General features: G+C 36.2%; 2 protein-coding genes across 4 annotated transcripts in view; both read left to right on the forward strand.

The window, feature by feature from the left end:
* The window catches only part of LOC148952938 (uncharacterized), a 146,757-nt gene extending 131,538 nt beyond the window's left edge, over positions 1-15,219 (forward strand). For all 3 annotated transcript variants that reach the window (XM_089087466.1, XM_089087468.1, XM_089087467.1), the window contains 2 exons: positions 4,959-5,171; positions 14,644-15,219. In XM_089087466.1, coding sequence (XP_088943592.1) covers positions 4,959-5,171; positions 14,644-14,844 — 414 coding nt within the window. In that variant the 3' untranslated portion in view covers positions 14,845-15,219. The remainder of the gene's footprint in view (positions 1-4,958; positions 5,172-14,643) is intronic.
* Positions 15,220-19,194: 3,975 nt separating this feature from the next.
* LOC148952939 (KRAB domain-containing protein 2-like) lies at positions 19,195-19,680 on the forward strand. The gene has a single exon (XM_089087830.1). The coding sequence runs from the start codon at positions 19,195-19,197 to the stop codon at positions 19,678-19,680; it is 486 nt and encodes a 161-aa protein (XP_088943956.1).
* The last annotated feature ends 1,295 nt before the right edge of the window (positions 19,681-20,975 follow it).

Genomic DNA, 20,975 nt, shown 5'->3' on the forward strand with positions numbered 1-20,975 from the left:
GCTCTCTCTACAAAGTTATCTAACAGTAGCCCAAACAATATCAAATGTAAACTTAGAAAAGAAAAACAATTTGGCGTTATACGAGGTCTTTCTACGGACATCAGTGCAAGTTTACTGGTGGTACACGACCCGAACCTCATAGAGGAACCCTCAAACTTTGTCGAACCGAAACTGTCAACCGTCCTTTCAAGAATAGGCAGTCATTGAACTTGGCAATTTCTAACGGAATTAAATTGGGATATGATTTTCTGCGAGTGGTGAAGTACAAGCAAGCCCCAGTAAGGTGCTTTAGGTGCCATAGCTTCGACAACCTTATTGAAAGATGTAGAAATGATCCCAGATGTGCTATATAATCTGGACCTCCCACCACAGCTAGGACTCGCCATGTAATGCAGAACCCAAATGCATCTCATGCAACGAGCCATAGGTCTGTTTTAGCCTAAAATGTGAGAAACTAAAAAAAAATTTGAAAAATAAGAGTTACTCATAAATAGTTCTATAAAAGCTATAAGCCTGAATATTAACGGGTGCTACAATAAAGAAAAGGCTCTGGATGATCTCCTTGAACTGTACGATGTACTATTCATTCAGGAACATATGCTCTCTGGATTGAATGCAAATCATAGGCAGCGTAATAGCGCTGCCTAAGTAAAGAACGATGTTGGCACAATGGATTTTTTTTTTCGTGGTCTTAGACCAGGGCACTTCGTATCGAAGAAGTTGTCGTAGAAACTTCGAAAAGGACTCATTCGATTGGAAATTGGAGTGGCTTCTGCCCTTTTTAATAGTCGAAAGTGATTGGAAGGCGACCACCATTTCCCGAAACACATCCAATCAAAATTTTGTGATAGCCATTTTGTTCAGCGTAGTTGATTTCCAGATAGAAATTATGTTTTTGAGGAGGACACTCCCCCACAGTCCTCAGGGCAAGGGTTGTAAGTTATGCCCTGGGGGAATATAAGGTTTTTTTTATAAAAGGCTTTGTCGTAGAAACTTCAAAAAAGGCTCATTCGATTGGAAATTCAAAGGGCTAGTGCCCTTTTTAATAGTCAAAAGTGACTGGAACCCCCTTTCACGCCCACCTTTTCCCCAAACACATCTAATCAAAATTTTGAGATAGCCATTTTATTCAACGTAGTTTTAAGTTCTGAAAATTAGGTCTTTGTGGATGACAACCCCCCCCCCCCCACCGCCCTCAAGGCAAGGGTTGTAAGTTATGCCCTTGGGGCATATGAGGTTTTTATAGAAAGCGTTGTCGCAGAAACTTCAAAAAAGGTTCATTCGCTTGGAAATTGAAATGGTTAGTGCCCTTTTTAATAGTCGAAAGCGATTGGAAGGCAACTAACACCCTTTCCACGCCCACCATTTACCCAAACCTATCCAATAAAAATTTTGGGATAGCCATTTTGTTCAACGCAGTTCAAAGTTCTGCAAATTATATATTTGAGCAGGACATTCCCCCCACAGTCTTTAGGGCAATGGGTTATAAGTTATGCCCTGGGGGCATATAAGGTTTTTATAGATAGAGTTGTCGTAAAAACTTCAAAAGGGGCTCATTCAATTGGAAATGGAGAGGGTTAGTATTCTTTTTAATAGTCAAAAATGATTGGAGGGTAACTAACCCCCCTCTCACGCCCACCTTTTCCACAAGCACATCCAATCAAAATTTTTAAATAGCCATTTTATTCAACGTATTTGAAAGTTTTGGCAATTAGTTCTACAAGGGTGACAACCCCTCCCCCCAAAACCATCAGGCAAGGGTTGTAAGCTGTGCCCTGGGGGCGTATAGAGTTTTTATTGAAAGTGTTGTCGTAGAAACTTCAAAAGGGCTCATTCAATTGGAAATTGAAAGCGCTAGTGCTTTTTTTAATATTTGAAAGTGATTGGAGAGCGACTAACGCCCCTCTCACGCCCATCATTTTCCCAAACACATCCAATCAAAATTTTGAGATATCCATTTTTTTCAACGTAGTTGAAAGTTCTTGAAATTAGGTCTTTTAGGATGATAGCCCCCTCAGAGCCCTCAGTGCAAGGGTTGTAAGTTTTGCCCTGGGGGCATATAAAGTTTATATCGAAAGTTATTGTAGAAATTTCAAAAAGGGCTCATTTGATTGGAAATTGAAATTGCCCTTTTTAATAGTCGAAAGTGAGTGGAGAGTAATTACCCCCCCCCCCTCACGCTCACCATTTCCCCAGAAACATTCAATCAAAGTTTAGAGGTAGCCATGTTGTTTTTTGTTCAACGTAGTTGAAAGTTCTGAAAATTATGTATTTAAGGATGACAAACTCCCCAGAGCCCCCAGGGCATAACTTACAACCTTTGCCCTGGGGACATATAAGGCTTTTATAGATAGAGTTGTCGTGAAAACTTCAAAAGGGGCTCATTCAATTGGAAATTGAGATGGCTAGTATCCTTTTTAATAGTCGAAAGTGATTGGAGGGTAACTAACCCCCCTCTCACGCCCACCATTCCCCTAAACACATCCAATCAAAATTTTCAGATAGCCATTTTGTTCAACAGAGTAGAAAGTTCTGTAAATTAGGTCTTTGAGGATGACAATCCCCCCCCCAGCCCTCAGGGCAAGGGTTGGCACTGTGAGCATATAAGGTTTTTATTGAAAGTGTTGTCGTAGAAACTTCAAAAGGGCTCATATGATTGGAAATTGATAGGGCTAGTGCATTTTTTTATTGTTGAAAGTGATTGGAGAGTGACTAACGCCCCTCTCATGCCCACATTTCCCTAAACATATCCAATCAAAATTTTGAGATAGCCATATTGTTTAACGTAGTTGAAAGTTCTGGAAATAAGGTCTTAGAGGATGACAACCACCGTAATAGCCCTTAGGGTAAGGGTTGTAATTTATTCCCTGGGGGCATATAAGGTGTTTATAGAAAGCGTTGTCGTAGAAACTCAAAAAGGGCTTATTCGATTGGAAATCGAAAGGCTTAGTGCCCTTTTTAATAGTCAAAAGTGATTGGAAGGCTTGGCATTTTTACAGTAAAGATCGATGGGGGTATAATGTATTATTTTTTGTTGTTGTTGTTTAGACCAGGGCACTTCAGATCGAAGGAGTTGTCGTAGGAACTTCGAAAAGGGCTCATTCGATTGAAAATAGAAAGGGCTGATGCCCTTTTTAATAGTCGAAAGTGATTGGAGGGCAACTAATCCCCCCCCCCCTTACGCCCACTCTCCCATTTGCCCATTATGTTTAAAAACTAAGTGTTGCCTTATGATTAAACCAAAATGCACTGTGTTAATGCTGATTTCCAATAAGGCATCTCAGCAGTATCTCAAAACGACTGAGGATATTATGTTCAAACTTTTGGGGCTACTCCTGCTCTTAAAACTTAACCAAATCAAAATAGCGTAAGTGTATCCAAGTTATCAAAGAAAGTAAACAAATTTTTTTGCGAATTGTGTCAAGTTTTCCATTTCAGGTCAACTAGAGGAGGTATGAAACTAAATTAAAAACTACTATTTGTGTCCAGATTTTTAAAAGGGTGTATGTTGTTAAAAATTGCTGAAAATTTTTCTCCAGAATACAAATAGCAAACCAAACTATAAAGTCTTAAAAAAACGAAAAGATCTTAAGAATTATTTTCTTTTTTTCCTGAAAAGACTATGTCAATATAAAACGAACAGAAATTAATTAAAAAAAAAACTTTCTCCACAAAATAAGTTTTTCAAAGAAAAGTAAAGAGCCCCAGAAAACAAAAAATGAGCAAAAATAAAATCAAATAATCTACCAAGCGTGAAACTACCACAAATCAGCATCGATAAATAAATGAAACCCAAAACGAACAGAAATTACAAAAAAATAACCGAGCCAAACTCAAAACGAGCAGAAATTAACATAAGTTGGGCTCAAAACCCCTATGCCTTCCCAAGGCCAGAACATAATTTGCACTTTACTGAAAAAAATACAAATGAATATGCATTGTCAGTTTAATATACATATACTGATATTTAATAATCAAAATGTTAATATTATTTTATTTATTAAAGTTATGAAAGTAAAAATATTTATACTTTTTTCAGTAAAGTGCAAATTATCTTCTGGCCTTGGGAAGACATGGGAGTTTTGAGTCCAACTTATTTTAATTACAATAAATAACCGAGTCAAACTCAAAACGAGAAGAAATTAACATGAGTTGGGCTCAAAACCCCCTATGCCTTCCCAAGACCAGAACATAATTTGCACTTTACTGAAAAAATAAAAATGAATGTTCAATGTCAGTTTAATATACATATACTGATATTTAGTAATCAAAATGTTAATATTATTTGATTTATTAAAGTTATAAAAGTAAAAACATTTTTATTTTGAAAAACTTGAAAAACTTTTGAAAAATATTTTGAAAAACTTTGAAAAACTTGTTTTGTGGAAAAAGTTTTGTTAATGAATTTACTAAATAGATCCAAATCGCACGACCTGTTCATACAGACTGCTAAGTTAATGGCAGGGCGTCCGTCTGGAGGCCGTGCAACATATGCAAGGAAAGGATTATTGTTGTTTCAAATCGAGGGCGATACTCCAGGAAATCCCTTTCTTATATTTATCGCTCAGTTTGCCAACCTCACGTAATTTACCTCGTCGGTGCGGCTCACTTGCCACTAGTGACATAGGCAACATTAATAAGTGCTATTTTAGATACACAAAGCTTCTGTTGTTTATTCCCAAGCGGCACCGAAATTCCCGTCTTGAAAAATGGGGAATTATGAATCCAGTCAAAGAATGGTCGAGAATCCGCAAGAAGTATGTGATAAAAGTGATACTGAATAGAGGACGTATTTCTCCAATAATAACTTAAGTGTTTCTTTTTATTGGTGTATTTATTTTTTTCCTTTTATTTTTACTTGCTCCACTATAATATTTTGTAGATTTAGATTTAATATTTTGTATATTTGTAGATTTAATCATTATTATTATAACTGTTATAAGTGCTCATTTCTATAGGTTGGCCTTGGCGACATCAAATTTGTTGATGCTGTTAAGAATATTTTAATTGAAACAGGCGTCTACTTTCAAGCCCAAGACGATTATATTGACTGTTTTGGGAATGAATCCATAACTGGAAAGTATGGAACAGATATTGAAGATGGAAAATGTACTTGGCTTTTAGCTACTGCCCTAGAAAAGGGAACTTCAGAGCAAATTAAAATCCTTAAGGTAATCTTTTACAAAAAGGCTTTCCCGGAAGAGGGAAGGGAAGGAAATTGCTTCTTAGAATCTGTAAGACCTCCAAGTTCTCTTTAAGCCTCATTGAAGGCATTTAGGGCCTCTTCAATGGGGAACTAGGAGCTCTGAAAATTATTTTTAGACACGTGTTTAGACGCGAGCAACTGGGATTATTGGAGTTTATATCTATGTTTTGAGCAATCACTCCTTAGAAAATTTCTAATTGAATATATTTATGGGGTAATTAGTGGCTTGTTAATGTGTGCCACAGTTTTGTATAACAAGTACTAAATGTGAATATTAAAGAGTTCTGGAATTGTTAAGTTTATATTTAATTTCTGTGCCATTACTCCTTAGTTATTCCCTCCAGAACATTTTCTGTGGCTCATTAATGTGTCACTAGCAGCTCATTAATGCATGATGCAGTGTAGTATGATACATTATATATCTACATACGTTTTTAAGAGCACTGGAATCGTAAGAGCGATTATTGGGAAGTTAAATCATATTTAGACATTAAATTGTAATTCGAGTTTGTTTATTAAGTTACATGAATGAGTTATAAGATAAATGCATAAATTTGGTATCAAATAGCATCTTACCCTTATATTTTAGGGTCATAACACCCTTAAATGCATATAGTAACTTTAAAAGTTTTATTTAAGATGCTGTGGAATAACACTGAACTACAAGAAACAATTGAGGAGATTAAGTTGAACTAAATTCAACAAGATGCAGTTTGAACAACTGTACCCCACCATGGCTTAGTAGAACTGAAGATAATTGGATATTTGCTTTGGCATGGCTATTACGGGAACTGAAAACTACAGTACGGCGTTGCCCTCATGCCATGCTTATTTATTAATATGTTAAAACACTAGTCGTACAATTGTAATGAAATACAACATAATTATGAAAATGATTGCCTTCATATGCTTAACAAACGTAGATAGCGTTCTTGTTCTTTTATCGGAACATGCCCTGAGTTTTTGCTATTATTGTGCCCCAGTCCCATCTTAGTCATAGGATGGGTTTGGTGATTTCAACATCACGCTTGTATTGCAGAAGCGGAAAATAAAAATAACAAGAAATTGGTCTGAAGCGCTTGTACCATTGCTAAATTTTTTCCAACTATTTCCTACTAATATGACGTCTTCTTATGTTTTTCTAGATTCCTGGTAAAACTACTGCAACTCAAGAAATTACAAAACTATGCAAATTTATTCAAAAAATTAAGCAACTTGAGAAATTACAAACAGCAAACATAACTGGCGCAGCTTTAGTCGTGCGTGGTTTTGCTTTTATCGACAAATTTGACTTAATATCCGGATTGCAGCGGTAGCCAGTAACCTAGTAAGAGACAATCACGCCCATAGTAAAAGATGAAATAGGTTATTACTCCTAAAAATAGAATCAGATTAAAAAACGAACTACACTATTAGAGCCGTCTTGTCCAATACCCCTATATAAAGCTTATAGTTTCTTGGCTTGAACAACAAGGGAAATATAGGCTACTTGCTTGAAAATCAAGAAAAGTGGCTTCAACCACGATATTCTGCATTTACGGCATCTTTTTTTCTTTCCGTTTTTTCTCCTCAGCTAGCTGGGCACAGGAAAATCATAGAGTTCTATAATGGCTCATTTTGAAGGAAATTGCTATATCTAGTGCCTATTGTAATCAAAAATAAAATTATTTTTAAAATAGAATCAATTTGGCAAAAAAATTGCATTTTCGCGTACATGCTTGATGATAGTGATATATTTAATTAACAAAAAAAAAGTTTAAGTACAAAAATCAATATGATTCACCCAAAACCAAACGGTTGACGTGGGGTGAAACAGGTAACAAAAAAAATAATACATACATGTAACATCATTCAAATACACTATAATAAGAAAGAAAGATAAAAAGAGAGAAAAGAAAAGAAAGAAAAAAATAAATAAAGAATAATAATAACAGTACACGGACAGCAACTACACACCATATTCATGTTGTGGTGTCGCACTCATAAACCAACGACCAATTACAACTTAATTTAAATTAAATCAAATCAAGTCACCTCCAAAACAAACAAAACTAGAATTCATACTTACTTAATAATTTTTCTTTCAATTTTGCTTTAAAACCACTAAAACTTTCGTTATGACGATGAATGACGTTACAATCGTATAGGTTATAACCATATACTTCGTAATAAATGAATGCAATATTTATACACGCTTATTTTTCGACAAGAAAATAATATTAGCGTTGTCCTATATTCCCAAAGAAAAAAAAATCATTTTTTTTTATTTTAGCTTTCAGTTCAGATTCGCTAAATTATAGTAAACAGCGGACTCGAACCTTAAGGAACTGAACACTGTGGGTTTTTTTAATATATTAAAGAGTGAACTATAGCCCATAGTAAGTAAATGTATAAGATATCGGTATATTTAATTAGAAGAATTATAATATAAGGGTTGTACAGTAAAGAACGAATCAAACAGTTCGTGATAACGAACTGTATAGTGAGAGTGACTCGGAAACTCTAAAAATGGAATTTTGATACCAATAGATACGTCAAAAGAATTGAATTTTCGTGCTGATTTTAATTATAATAAAGAAAGATTTCTTGCCTATTCTAACTTGTATAGGCCACTTAACTATAGTATAGGCTTGTACAATTATGGTTAAAGTCAATATATTTCAAAATTCGCTACAATGGAGAATCGAACCCCGGTAACCAGCGTGACAAGCTGGTGTGCTTAAAATTGTGTACTATCAGAGACTTATGAAAAATATTTTGCATATAACATATGATAATAAATTGGTTAAAACGCTAAAAAAATTATGTAAGGAATCTGTTTGGTTAATTATAAATAGGGATTATGTAAGTTTCATCGGTATCATGGCTTTAGAGATGGCTGAAACCTAGCTAAGAACAAAGCCTCATTCTCTGAAGGTCGTCTATTACTATTCCATTCCAAATCAGAAAAAATTCCTAGGCTTTTTCCTGTTTGTAATTTTATATTAAATTTGGGTTGCAGCAGTAGCTAGCAACCTAGTAAGAGACGATAACGTCCAATACTAAGAAATATAATAACCAATAACTCCTAAGAATAGAGTCGGATCAAGACACGAAGTACACTATTAGAATCGCCTTGTCCAAAACCCCTGTAAAGGAAAACTTTCCCTCCCTTAGCTTCAACAACAAGGGAGATATATTGGCATGAAAATCAAGAAAAGTGGCTGCAGCCAGGATATTCTGCATCGAGGGCATCTTTTTCTCCGCAGCTAGTGGGGCATTAGAACGTCATAGAGTTGTTTAATGGCTCATTTTAATGGAAATTGATTTTATAATAAAGAACGAACTCTTACCTACACTAGTTTGTATAGGCAATCTGGGTTGGAGCGGTAGCTAACAACCTAGTAAGAGACGATCACGCCCCATAGTATAAAGTAAAATAGTCCATAACTCCTAAAACTAGAATCTGATAAAAAAAAAAAGATGTTAGTTAAGACCAGGGCACTTTGTATAGAAGGAGTTGTCACATAAACTTTTAAAGGGACTCATTCGATTGGAAATTGTGTGTTCTAGTGCCTTTTTTCCTAGCCAAAAGTGATTGTAGGGCAACCAGCCCCCCCCCCCCTCACGGCCATTACTTCATCAAACACATCCAATCACAATTTATCTTGATTGAAATAGCCATTTCGTGCAGCTGTTTTGAAAGGTCCGGTAATTATGTTTTTGATGATGACAATCTCCCCCCCACACACACACAGCCCTAAGAGCAAGGATTGTAAGCGATGCCCCAGAGGCATATAAGGTTCTAGTAGTTCTAGTGCCCTCTTTAAGAGTCGAAGTGATTGGAGGGCAACTTGCCCCTTCCCCTCACGTCCTATTTTCCCAAAATGCATCCGATAGAAATTTGAGATAGGCATTTGTTAAAAAAAATAGTCAAAAGATCACATAACAAGGCCTTCAGGGTTAACACAACCCCCAGAGTCTGGGGTGAAAAGGCTGCTAGTAATGTTCCAGGGGCATATAAAGTTTTTACAGAAGGGGTGGTCGTTTGAACTTTAGAGGAGGCACATTTATTGAAAATGTTAAGTTCTAGTTCCCTTTTAAGAGTTAAAAGGGACGGGGGGAACAACTCTCGCCCCTTCCTGCAACATTCTTTTCCCCAACCACCTCCTATCGAAATAATGATATAACCTCTCTGTTCACAATAGTCCAAAGATCATATGACAATCCCTTCAGAGTGGACAAAACCCCTCAGAGCCTGGGGTAAGGGTTGTAAGTTATGCCCCGGGGTATATAAGGTTTTTATGGTACAGGCTGGTCATATAAACGTCGGATCGGATAGGGCTCAATGAATTGGGAGTCCGAAGTGTACTGCCCTTTTTAAGAGTCAAAAGTGAATGGAGGGCAACCAGCCTCCTCCCCAAGCCTATTATTCCCCAAAACACATCAGACCAAAATTTTAAGAGAGCTATTTTGTTCGGCATTGTTGAAAGGTCCAATAATTATGTCTTTGGGGATGTCATTCTCCCGAGGTCTTCAGGACAAGGGCTGTAAGCTAGGCAATTCGTTCATTGTTTACATATTCTATATGTTATTGAGAAAGGTATGCATGTTTGATCTCAAAAAGACGAAGAGCATTCAGGTAAACCTTTCAGAGAATGTTGAGGGAAGTGTTGAACCAAATAAAACACATTACGTATATTCAGATTATCAAAAGGTCGTAACTCAGGAATGACCGAGTATATTAATTTGGAACTTTCAGGAAATGATAAGGGAGATGATCAAAAAGGCAATGTTTACATTTCTACGAATACTAAATCAACTACCACCACTACTACTGCTACCGATACTACTACTGCCACCACACTACACCATTTATAATATTGAGGGAAAATTGGAACTAAATCAAAAGACATATGTACATGTACATTGTCAAAAGTGTGTTTCTCAAGAATTGATTTGGGTACTAAGTTACAACTTTCAGAGAATGCTTAAAGGGAAAGATCATCTGACCAAAATGCAACATATGTACACTACTAATAATAACCCTGTCACTGCTTTATTTACTACTACTACTACTTCAACTACTACTTCTATTGCAACTACTTGTAAGGTAAGAGCACTGAGATTAAAATTTCAAGAAGTATATGAGGATAGAGGTTATCAAAAGGACATATCAGAAATGTCATAGCAATGGCTAATTGTATCAAGTTGAAACTTCTAGGACTTGATCAGAGATATGTTCAATTGACCAAAAGGCAATATGTTAATGCTACTGCTGCTAGAGGTACTACCGCTATTACTATTAATACTACAACTAATAATACCGATACTACTACTCTGACTGCTATTACAGCTAAGCCTAAGGATATGAATGTGAAATTTTCATGGAATTTTGAAGAAGGAAGGTAAATCGAATCACAACACAACGTGTGTATGCGGGTTGTCAAAAGGGCGTAATGGCATTATCTTAGGAACACTTTGGTATGTGAAGTTCAAACTAGCAGGGCTTGTGCGGAGGATGTTCAACTAACCAAAAGAAATTATTTGCATCCCATTGCTACTGCTTCTACTCCTACTACTACTGCTCCTACTTATTCTACTACTCAGACAATTAGTCGAAGTACATACAGCTGGTAGCTGGGAAACCTGTGGAAGCCGAGTATCAAATAAAAGAAGCCAAAGGCAATGCAGACGTTTCAATTCCAAAAAATACACTTGCTTCGGCCGAGAAGAGGGAGCTGAGTGTTCAAAGATTTTGGCATTTACTACTTGAAGATGAAATTACCATCAGAGGTTACAAAGTCACTGTTGTTTGTCCAGGCCTTGTCAGGATGTGACAATAATTCTTGATTGGACGGTGTTGAAAAAGTTTCAGTACTGAACACCACAGCTGATGCCAGTCAGATTTTTTACTTCTAACAAGGAAGAAGTGATTATGGCAGGTAACAATGCTCTTCTATACCTTTACAGAATTTATACGACGAATTCTTACCTGAGCTCTGATAATGTCTGTTTATATCAAAATTAGCCGGTACTGCTAGTTTTGTCCATCCCGAACGCTTACCGCCCATATCTGCTGTTGCGAACTACCATTACCGCGTGTTTATTTTCAAATGATGAAACGGCTGCGCTCAACGACGGCTCTATTACTTGAAGACTGGGGTGGAAACTTTCGTTTATTGGTTATATACCCATTATTACTGATATACTCCTGAAAGCCTTCTCGAGCTGATTCACTAGCTGTGATGGCCTTCGATGCCCTTGCGATAAGAGTGACCTTATCTGCATTATTGCTTATAGTCAGTGCCATTCGACAAGGTGCCTAAGCGTTTCTTTGAACCATTGTGGTCTCGATGACCAATGTGATTAAGTCAAATTTCGGGTTTTATTCAATAGCTTGTTAATCAAAACGAAGTTGTGATTCTCTCAGTTGTCACAATAATCGAAAGCAAAGAAGCAATTGAAGTGTTTCTGTTTACTCCTTTTTATTTATTTTTATTTTTCATGCTTTTTTACCATGATAGCCAAATTTGTCAAATCCAGGAATAAAGTTTAAAATGACAATATCCTGATACTCTTATCGCACCCCAAGCGCTCAAGGACGACGATAGGGGGGGGGGGTGAAAATAAGAGTAGGATTAGAATTTGAGTGGGAAATACCTTAAAGGGAATTTGAAGAAAATCTTCTGTTCATGTTTACACTCTTTAGTCCCTAGAAAAAGAAGAAACTTCCAGTAGAAAAATATAGTTGTAAGTAAAAATTACTCCCTCCCCCACCTCTAAAGTCAGGTTGAGACTAATAGGGAGGTCTAATATTAGTTCATATTTGGTTTCACGGACCTGAAATTGCAATGAAGCACTGTTAAAACCAAAAGCAAAAAGAGCCAACAACAAAAAGAAGCCTTTCACCTTCCCCTCTAACCTTGCTTAGGTTGAAAAGGGGGTACTAAATAATAGAATTTTTCAATTGTGATGTCATTCTAGGTCTCCTCAGACTTGAATTAACAGGAAACGACCTTTCTGTTCAGAAAAGAATATGAAGAAATTTAAATTTGAGATTCCCCCCATTTCCCCCTCTTTGTCCTGAAAAAATTTCTGCACGGGTGATTTCAGCCAATTTCGGATATTTTGTTTTTCTGAACACTTGGGTACAAAAAATATTTCTGTGTCTCAAATGCCGGGTATCTAAACCGAATTTTTACTGGACTATAATTGCATTTGGCTTTTAAATTTATCTGCAATAAGAATTTTGAATCTAGAGATAGCCGCAATTGATACTTTGTAATCAAAATATAACTTATATTGAAAATATAAGTTATAACTCATAATATAACTAAATAGAAATATAACTAAATAAAATTTCATAGTATAACTAAATAGAAAAAAGTTATTTCAACTGAAAGTAGGGAGCAACATAAAAACTTAAAACGATTATAAATTATTACGTATATAAAAGGGGGGGGTCACCCTCTCCTCAATACCTAGCTCTTTAGACTAAAGTTTGATTTTTTGTTCCGATTTTTTTAGAATGACTCCTGAATCACAAAGGCCTTTTAATTATAATAATAAGCTCTTTTAAAAGTTAAAAAAAAAACTTTAGCGTAAAGAGCGAGGTATTGAGGAGAAGGCGACCCCTTCATATACGTAATAGTTTCTGTTTGTTTTAAGTTTTAATGTTGCTCCCTACCTTCACTTGAAAAAACTTGTTTTTTATTTAATATCTAATCGTTTTTTAAATAGTACTGGAGAACTCAGCTCCCCCTCCATGGAAAATTCCCTTCCCTCACAAAAATATCCTCCATGTAAGATCATCCCACGTAACCCCCCCCCCCTTCCTTCCACTCGACCCCCCCCCTGAAAACGTCTGTATACTTTCCAATACCCAATACTATATGTAAACAATGGGCAGTTCATAGCTTGCAGCCCTTCCCCAGGACCCTCTGGGGGGGGGGGGGGGGGAGGACAAGCCATCCTTAAAGACATAGCTATTAGATTTTTCGAATATGCTGAAAAAATGGCTATCTCAAAATTTCTATCAGGTGACTTTGGGGAAAAAGGGGTGGAAAGGGGGCTAGATGTCCTGCAGTATATTTGGTCACTTAAAAAAACCACTAGAAGTTTTTATTTCCGATCAAATGAGCCTTCCCCCGATCTTCTGCGATCATTGCTTCAATAGGATCACCCCTGGAAAAGAATAGTATAAAAAAAATAAACAAGCATCCGTGATCTTTCTTCAGGCAAAAAATGCAACCTCCACATTTTTGTACATAGGAGCTTGAAACGTCTACAGTAGGGTTCTCTGGTATGCTGAATATGATGGTTTCATTTTCATTGCGAGCACTTGATATTTTGGGGGTATTCCCCCCTTTTTTTAAAACTTTGCAAATTTTCTCAGGTTCGTAATTTGTGATAAGTAACATTCAATTTGATGAATTTTGTATATTTTGAATAAGCATCAAAATTTGATTCTTTTTATGTGTCTATCATTCAAGACTCTATTTCTTAGACTTTCGGTTACTATTGAGCCGCATCGCTCCTTATTTACAGTTTGTTACCACGAACTGTTTGGTAATGTAACCTAACCTTCTACACATCGCTCATTGTCAATTACGCCCTATTCTGTTTGTAATTTATATCATGGCTTCCTGGCCTACAAAAACAGTCATGAGAAGATGGTGTTTTATTTTCTTTATTTGCTATGGCTCATAAGAGACAAGACAGTCTACTGAGTGAGTACTGACTAGTTTTGAAAAACAGTCAGCTAATTACTCAAAGCCAAGTAATATTTTTTACATTTGGGGAGGCAATTTTCAAGGCATTTCTAGCTTTTTTTAGTATGACTTAAACTACGTTAAATGCTACTTAAATGTTTAAGTGTTGCTGCTTTTCCTTTGAATAACGTGTCTAGACATTCCGCTCTCTAACTTTCAATCTGTGCTGTAGGTTCAACTGAAAGTCAACTACACGGCAATTCCTTATACTTAAACCAGTTTTTGCAAAAACCTCAAAATGTGGATTTGATACTTGGGTCTTTATTGATGACATCCGGCTGTCCGCCAACTTTGCTGTCTACTGGCTGCTATTTTATAGTACAAAAAACAAAATAGCATCCTTTAAATTAGCCTTTAAATGTTCAAAAGATTTATTCATGCAGAAAAACCCTAAATCTAGCCTAGATGTCTAGTCTTTAAGGTACTACCATGCATTATATGACCTTATTAAATGTCACAATTAAATGTCAAAATTAAATGAAAGAAATGTCACAATTAAATGAAAGAAACAGAAATTTCTTTTTGTAGTGATGGCATAGCGTTGTCCTAGTCCTTCCAGAATTGTTCATTAATCTGTCGGCTGTAGTTTCAGTTCAAAGGCAAACATATGTCTGTTGTAGTTTGTTTTGTTGTTTTTTTAATCCTCTGGATTGGTTGGACTCACCCTATTTTGTTTTCTTTCAGGAAAACTATGGTATTAAGAGCAAAGAATGCAAATCCATTATAAAACAGTTATACAATGATATTGGAGTGGAAGAAGAATATAAACAACACGAGGCCGAAATTCAACAAAGATTAAGAACAGAGATCGAACTGTTACCAAGTGAGATCCCAAAAGGACCATTTCTAACTATCCTCGATAGACTTAGGGGAAGATGCGTTTAACTTTTGAATGTTGTAAATATTGTAAGACTGGTTATGTTGTTGTTCATTTAAAAATGTATTTGCCCTCAAATGTACATGAAGTTTTAAATTGTGTTACGATGAATAATGGGTATTCCCATTTTGCATTTTGTTAGGAATGAAGACGGAAACATTTCCTTAAGGGGGGGGGTGTATAAAAATGTAAAGATCCTAAATAGCCATTGCTGGCGCACAGGTTGTCAAATCGACGTTTCAATGGGGGATTAATTTGAAAAAAATATGGTAGGGACTGTTAAAATGTTGAGATTCTGGAAAGTCTTTATGCGTGTCTAGGGCCTACATGCTATCATTTATGCAATTATTCAAAAATACTTTTTGCACAAAATAAGTTTCTTAAAAAAAGTAAAGAACTCCATTAAACCCAAAATGTACAGAAGTAGAATCAAATAATTTACCAAGCATACAACTACCACAAATCAGTATCAATAAATAAATGAAACCCAAATTAACAGAAATTAAAAGAAGTCAAACTCAAAACAAGCAGAAATTAATCTGAGTAGGGTTCTAAACCCTATGCTTTCTAAAATCCAGAATATAATATGTCTTTACTGAAAAAATTCAAATGTACTTACTGATAAAAAATGTGCATTGTCAATTTAATCTACATATGCTGATATTTATTCCTTGAAACCTTAATTAATTTTTGATTTCTTAAAGTTATAAAAGAAATATTTCCGTGAATATTTTTATCAGGAAAATGCTAGACTCCACATATTCATAGCTAAAGGGCTGAAACCTTGGTTAATAGCTCTCGTACACGTTGAGTTTGACGTTGTACTTTTCACCAATATTTCCCCCTTTTAGGGATGTTTTCTTTATTTTTGTCGAATTATACAAATTGTGCGCATTATACGTTACTGTGTTATATGTAAATTGTTGCGTTATACGTTAAATTGTATCTTATTATAGGCGTTTTTTATGCTACTTATGGTGAACAACTTTAAAAATAATGAGTTTTACAGATTTGGAATTAGCATAAATTCTTTTAATCCATACATTGCTGAGGGAATTCGTTTTTTAGAGTTTAAATTTTTATTGAGAATGGTCAATCGTTACTTATGGTTCGCAACAATGAGCAGCTTGAACTAGCTCTGATTGGTTTTGTCCTAAGTTCGTTTTTTCTCACTCGATATATAAATTGTGCAAGCCTTTATCTATAATTTTAAAACAAATAAGTTTTACTGAGGGAAGTAAAGAGCGAAGTTGAAACTAAAAACAACTAAGATTTTGATTCATAGTCTATCTAACATTTATCGGTAAAACTAGTGCAAATAAATCAACTGATGATATTTCCCTATGTCTGTATGATCATAGAAAACTAGCGATTTACTGAAAACACAAAAGAATATAAGAGTTTTGGTGCAGCAAATGCAAACTGATTAAGGTAACTTTTTGAGAAAAAAATTAAGCATTTTCGAATTGAACCCTTGACATCCCGATTCAAAGTCTACCAACCGAACTATGAGTTCTGGCAATCGATTTTAATCTATCGATTTGTGTTGGACCATATTTGCATAACTTGCGGACAGGAGCAAATAGACAGGGTCCCAGGTCGAAATATGATGTTATTACTGGGAGATTTTTACGCCCAGGTTGGTAGAAATAGGGATAGGTGGTATCCTAGCCTAGGTAAATTTGGTGTAGGAAAAGAAAACAGTAATGGATACAGACTATTGCAATTTTGTAGGTATAATAATCTAGTTATCAAGGGCGGATCCAGGATTTTTTCGGGGGGGGGGGGGTTACTAATTTCTGACTTTTTCGGGGGGGGGTTACTAATTTTTGACTCAGTTTTTGACTAATTTTACTGATTTTTACCTAGGTTTTACTAATTTTCGACTTATTTTCGACTCGGTCAAAAATTTCGGGGGGGGGAGGGGTCAAACCGGGTAACCCCCCCCCCCCTGGATACGGCCTTGCTAGTTATAACCAATCGGTGTTTGGCCATAAAATGGCTCACAAGTTAACATGGTATTCACGTGATGGTAAGATAGCAAACCTTATTATGTTGTAGTAAACCGAAGACTGGCAGGATCAATATAAGATGCTAGGATATATAGGAGTGCCGTTATTGATGTTAAAAGTAAAGATCACCATCTAGTAGTGTCAAGGGTTAATTTAAAGCTGAAATTATGATGTTGGTAGACTCCAAGATGAGAATTTGAGAGAAACTTTCCAGGAACAGTTGAATACTAAACTAGAGAGTTTAAAATTTGATAATGCGGAAGATGGTTGGAATAATTTTAGAAAAATAATTTGTGAAGTTGCTGAAGGTGTATTAGGGAAGAAAGATAGAATTGCAGCTAAGAATGTTAGTGAAAAGGCTTTAGATTTAATAGAAAGGAGAAAGGACTTGTACAAGAATTATTTGACTGATAGATCATATGAAAACAAAAGGAGTGTAAAGAAAGTGAAGAAAGCAATAAAATCTGAACTAAGGAGGTATGAAGTGGAGGCCATGAATAAATTGCCGAGGATCTGGAAGATTCAGCTTGACAACATGATAGTACGAGGGCTATTCAGAAACTAGGGAACGTTTTCGTCTGACCCCGCTAGGAGCGCGGTCATCACGCATGTTTTGATGTGCGCGTGTTCGTAGCTTCGGTCGGCATCCAGCCGTAAGAACGAGAACATCTCTGCGTTGCCCGTTTTCCCAATAATCCAATTTAAAATGTGCACTTCAATTTCAAATCCCGCCAGTTGTGAAGTGCGGTCCGTAATACGGTTTTAGTTATCTTGATCACTTGTGGCAGGAAGTATCTTCAGCGGGTAGTGATTTTCAAGGTGTGGCACACCAATCGTGCAATGTGAATGTAAGCCAGCAGTTTTTTATACCAGTTTTCATTCACAATTCAAATTATGATTTGAAATTTATTTTACCGGATAAAGCAACCAAAAGGGATATTTATGGGCCGCGAGAACTCACATATTTGTAGACTGTGCTGCACTAACATATCTTAAAAGATCAAAAGATCTTCACTCAAAATTATATAGAATTGCGGTTCTATTAGACAATGATTTGTATACTTATCACCGCATTAGCACTAGCAGGAACCCTGCCGACTATTTGAGTCGCCCTAGCTCACAATTTGTTAAGGAAAATAGGTCAATTAATCTTGATGAGTTAGAAGTAGAATATTTAGCCCTATTAGAAGACGAGGTACCGATGGATTTTTTTTGGAATATGAAAAGAAGAGATGAGGAGATTTCAACTAGAAAACCCTGACATTAAGGTGGCCATGAACGAAATAATAGAATTTGAAAATACACTCTTAGGCTTAAAATCTCCCCAGGATACATATAAAAATAATGAGAAGTCTAAGGAGGGTAGAACTGAACAGTCGATCCAGACTGGTTTGACCAGGCCCTGTGAGGGATGTGAGTCAAATACAGGTAGCTCAAACATTCCCGGAGCTATCAAAACATCGAAAGGGGATAAATTCAGTAGTAATACTGAAAAAGAGTGTTCTTCTATGTGAAGGAACAAGCCTGGGCACAGGGATAGATGCCTGACCTCTGGATGTATAAATGGCAAACTGGAAGAGGTAAAAGTAAATGGCAGTACACATGCGTTTATTACTGATCGTATGTCAATTTTAGAGGGGAGGGAAATTAAATCCTGTAAAGGACAAGTTCTGACGGCGGAACTTGCGAAGACCAGAACTACTGTGGGAGTTACTGGCACTATGGATAATCGGGCCGAATCCCAAACGTCCAGGGATTCAGACTCGGAGAGGGACGAGCCGTTATGGATACGACAAGCTTGCGTGGTGGAGCTTGCGAAGACTAGGACTATAGAAGGAGTCACTAGTATGGATAATTGGTCTGGGTCTGGAATACCCGCAGACCTAGGCACCAAGAGGAGTAAGCCGCAGGAAGAATTTCCAAAATTTGACGTTTCGGGCAGAGCTCAAATTAACAACAGACCAAAAACTTAAATTTGGGGGAAGGGAATCCTTTTGTAGTGAAATGGTTAAGAGATCTCCAGTTAATCCTAGACGAAGGAATATTGTACGCAATAGACGACTCAGAAAAAGAGAAACAGATGCATCAATTTAAAATCATCCTACCAAAAAACTAATTAGAGGAATCATTAATCTTATGCATACGAGCCTGTTCCTAGGAGCACACACGGGGACTGTAAAAACTTTGAATAAGTTAAAACAAAGTTGTGTTTTTGAAAATATGTGCTGCCAAGTTGAGGAGGCAGTAAAGAATTGTGATCTATGTTTAAGGAGGAATAAAGTTAGCAATATATATCCTAAATTGAGAGAAAGTATTTCCCCAGACCCCCCATTTCATATCTGGTCAATGGATACCACGGGAAAATTACAACTTTGCGCTAACGGTGAACAATATATAATTATTGCAGTAGAGCATTTCACTAAATATACAGTCATAGCACCAGCCAAAGACCTCAGGTCAAAATCAGTGATGGAACTTATAATAAAGGAAATCATATCACATTATGGAAATACGGATTTCCTATTGTCAGATAATGCCACATGCTTTACAAGTAAAACGTTTAATGAAATGGCCAAAGAATTAGGATTCAAAATTATACATTCATCGCCAAGAAACCCCCAATCTAATGGATTAGCAGAAAATAGAGTAAAATGTATAAAAAGAATACTAACTCACTACCACGATGAGGTACATAGAGGAAATTGGAGTGAATTCTTATCATTCATACAATTAGCGTTAAACACTATTATAGATGCTAGCTGGAAATATACACCCTTTTTTCTACTACATGGTTTCGAAGCGAAATCAGTATTTGACAACCTTTGTTTCTAATCCGAGGGAGGGGCTCTGTTCTGAAAATGAATGGGTATCTAATCTCGTTCAAGAGGTATTTGTCAGCCCACAAATATGTATGAATGAATTAAAAAGGACCCGAGAAGGTCAAGTGGCACAATACAACAAAAAAATATTGGAAATCGTAATCTTCCCTAATAATTTAGTGTATGTCATTCAAGAAAGTTCGTCAAAAAATTATTCTTATAGGGGACCCTATCTAGTGTTATCGGAATTATATAAAAACTTTTTTTTTTATTACACGAGTTAAAGACTTGTAAACGACGGTTAGTAAATATAGGGCAACCTAAAAAGATAAAAGACCACAAAATATTCTTAGCCAAGAACCCCGAGATTGCAAAACAAAGGTCAAAAGTAGATAACAAGCCCTCAGATCCTATACCAGACGAAATTAAAGGGGAGCAAATAAACAAAACACGGATAGAGGAAGACATCCCCCATAATATTTGGCAATGTAATTTAAAGGGAAGTTTATCAAACCAAATAAATGAAAACAACTTGGAAAGTGTAAACCAACCTTACATTACGACTTCGAGTGAGGGGAATGGTTCTGGTAACGCAGAAACAGACACAGAATTGAGTTTACCAGAGCCTCAATTACAACCCATGGACGGAATGAACAGTGAGGAAATAAATGACAATTTGGAAGGAAATACTTCTGTGCAAACAGCTGATAATTACGAACAAGGAAGATTTATCCATGAAAGAAAAGCTAAAACAAAACCATTAAATTATAAAGATCCTAGTTTAAAGGATTTTCTCTGCAGAAAAATAGCAAAACCTTAATAAATAACAAACGTACCTTATTATATATTTAAACTTTCAAAAGGCTGCTCCAAACCGGTATCCTCTGGAGATGTACAAAAACTTTCAAAATCAGCAACCTGAACAGTATATAATTTGGTTTCCTTTCTCACTAGATCGGTGTGAAAGTGTTCGAGGGTAAACAACGAAATTCCCCCGAGGACCAAGACCATACACCGATGATTAATAGGATGATTTTCACATGATGAAATATTCCAAATCCTTAAATTGTCGGTTTGGTCCAAGAAAACACTATGGTGGGTGTGCAAAATAACCCTCCCGTCACTTATTAAAAAGACAATACACTTTAAACTGGACATAACATAAGAAAATTATTGTAAAATAAGAGGGAAGAAGCCTGGATACAAGCAAAGATCTCCTTTATCAAGATCGGCAACACTAAGAACAGAGTATTTGAGTATATCTGAATTAAAATCGTTATGAAAGTGCAAACGTCTATCACAATAGGC

Source organism: Artemia sp. Qi Xiang Cuo, chromosome 4 (assembly GCF_049724085.1).
Source record: "Artemia sp. Qi Xiang Cuo chromosome 4, ASM4972408v1, whole genome shotgun sequence".
In the NCBI taxonomy this organism is placed as follows: domain Eukaryota; kingdom Metazoa; phylum Arthropoda; class Branchiopoda; order Anostraca; family Artemiidae; genus Artemia; species Artemia sp. Qi Xiang Cuo.

What these genes read in the sequence shown, in the direction of transcription:
- LOC148952939 (XM_089087830.1), top strand. Translation starts at nt 19,195, where the DNA reads ATGGATACCACGGGAAAATTACAACTTTGCGCTAACGGTGAACAATAT.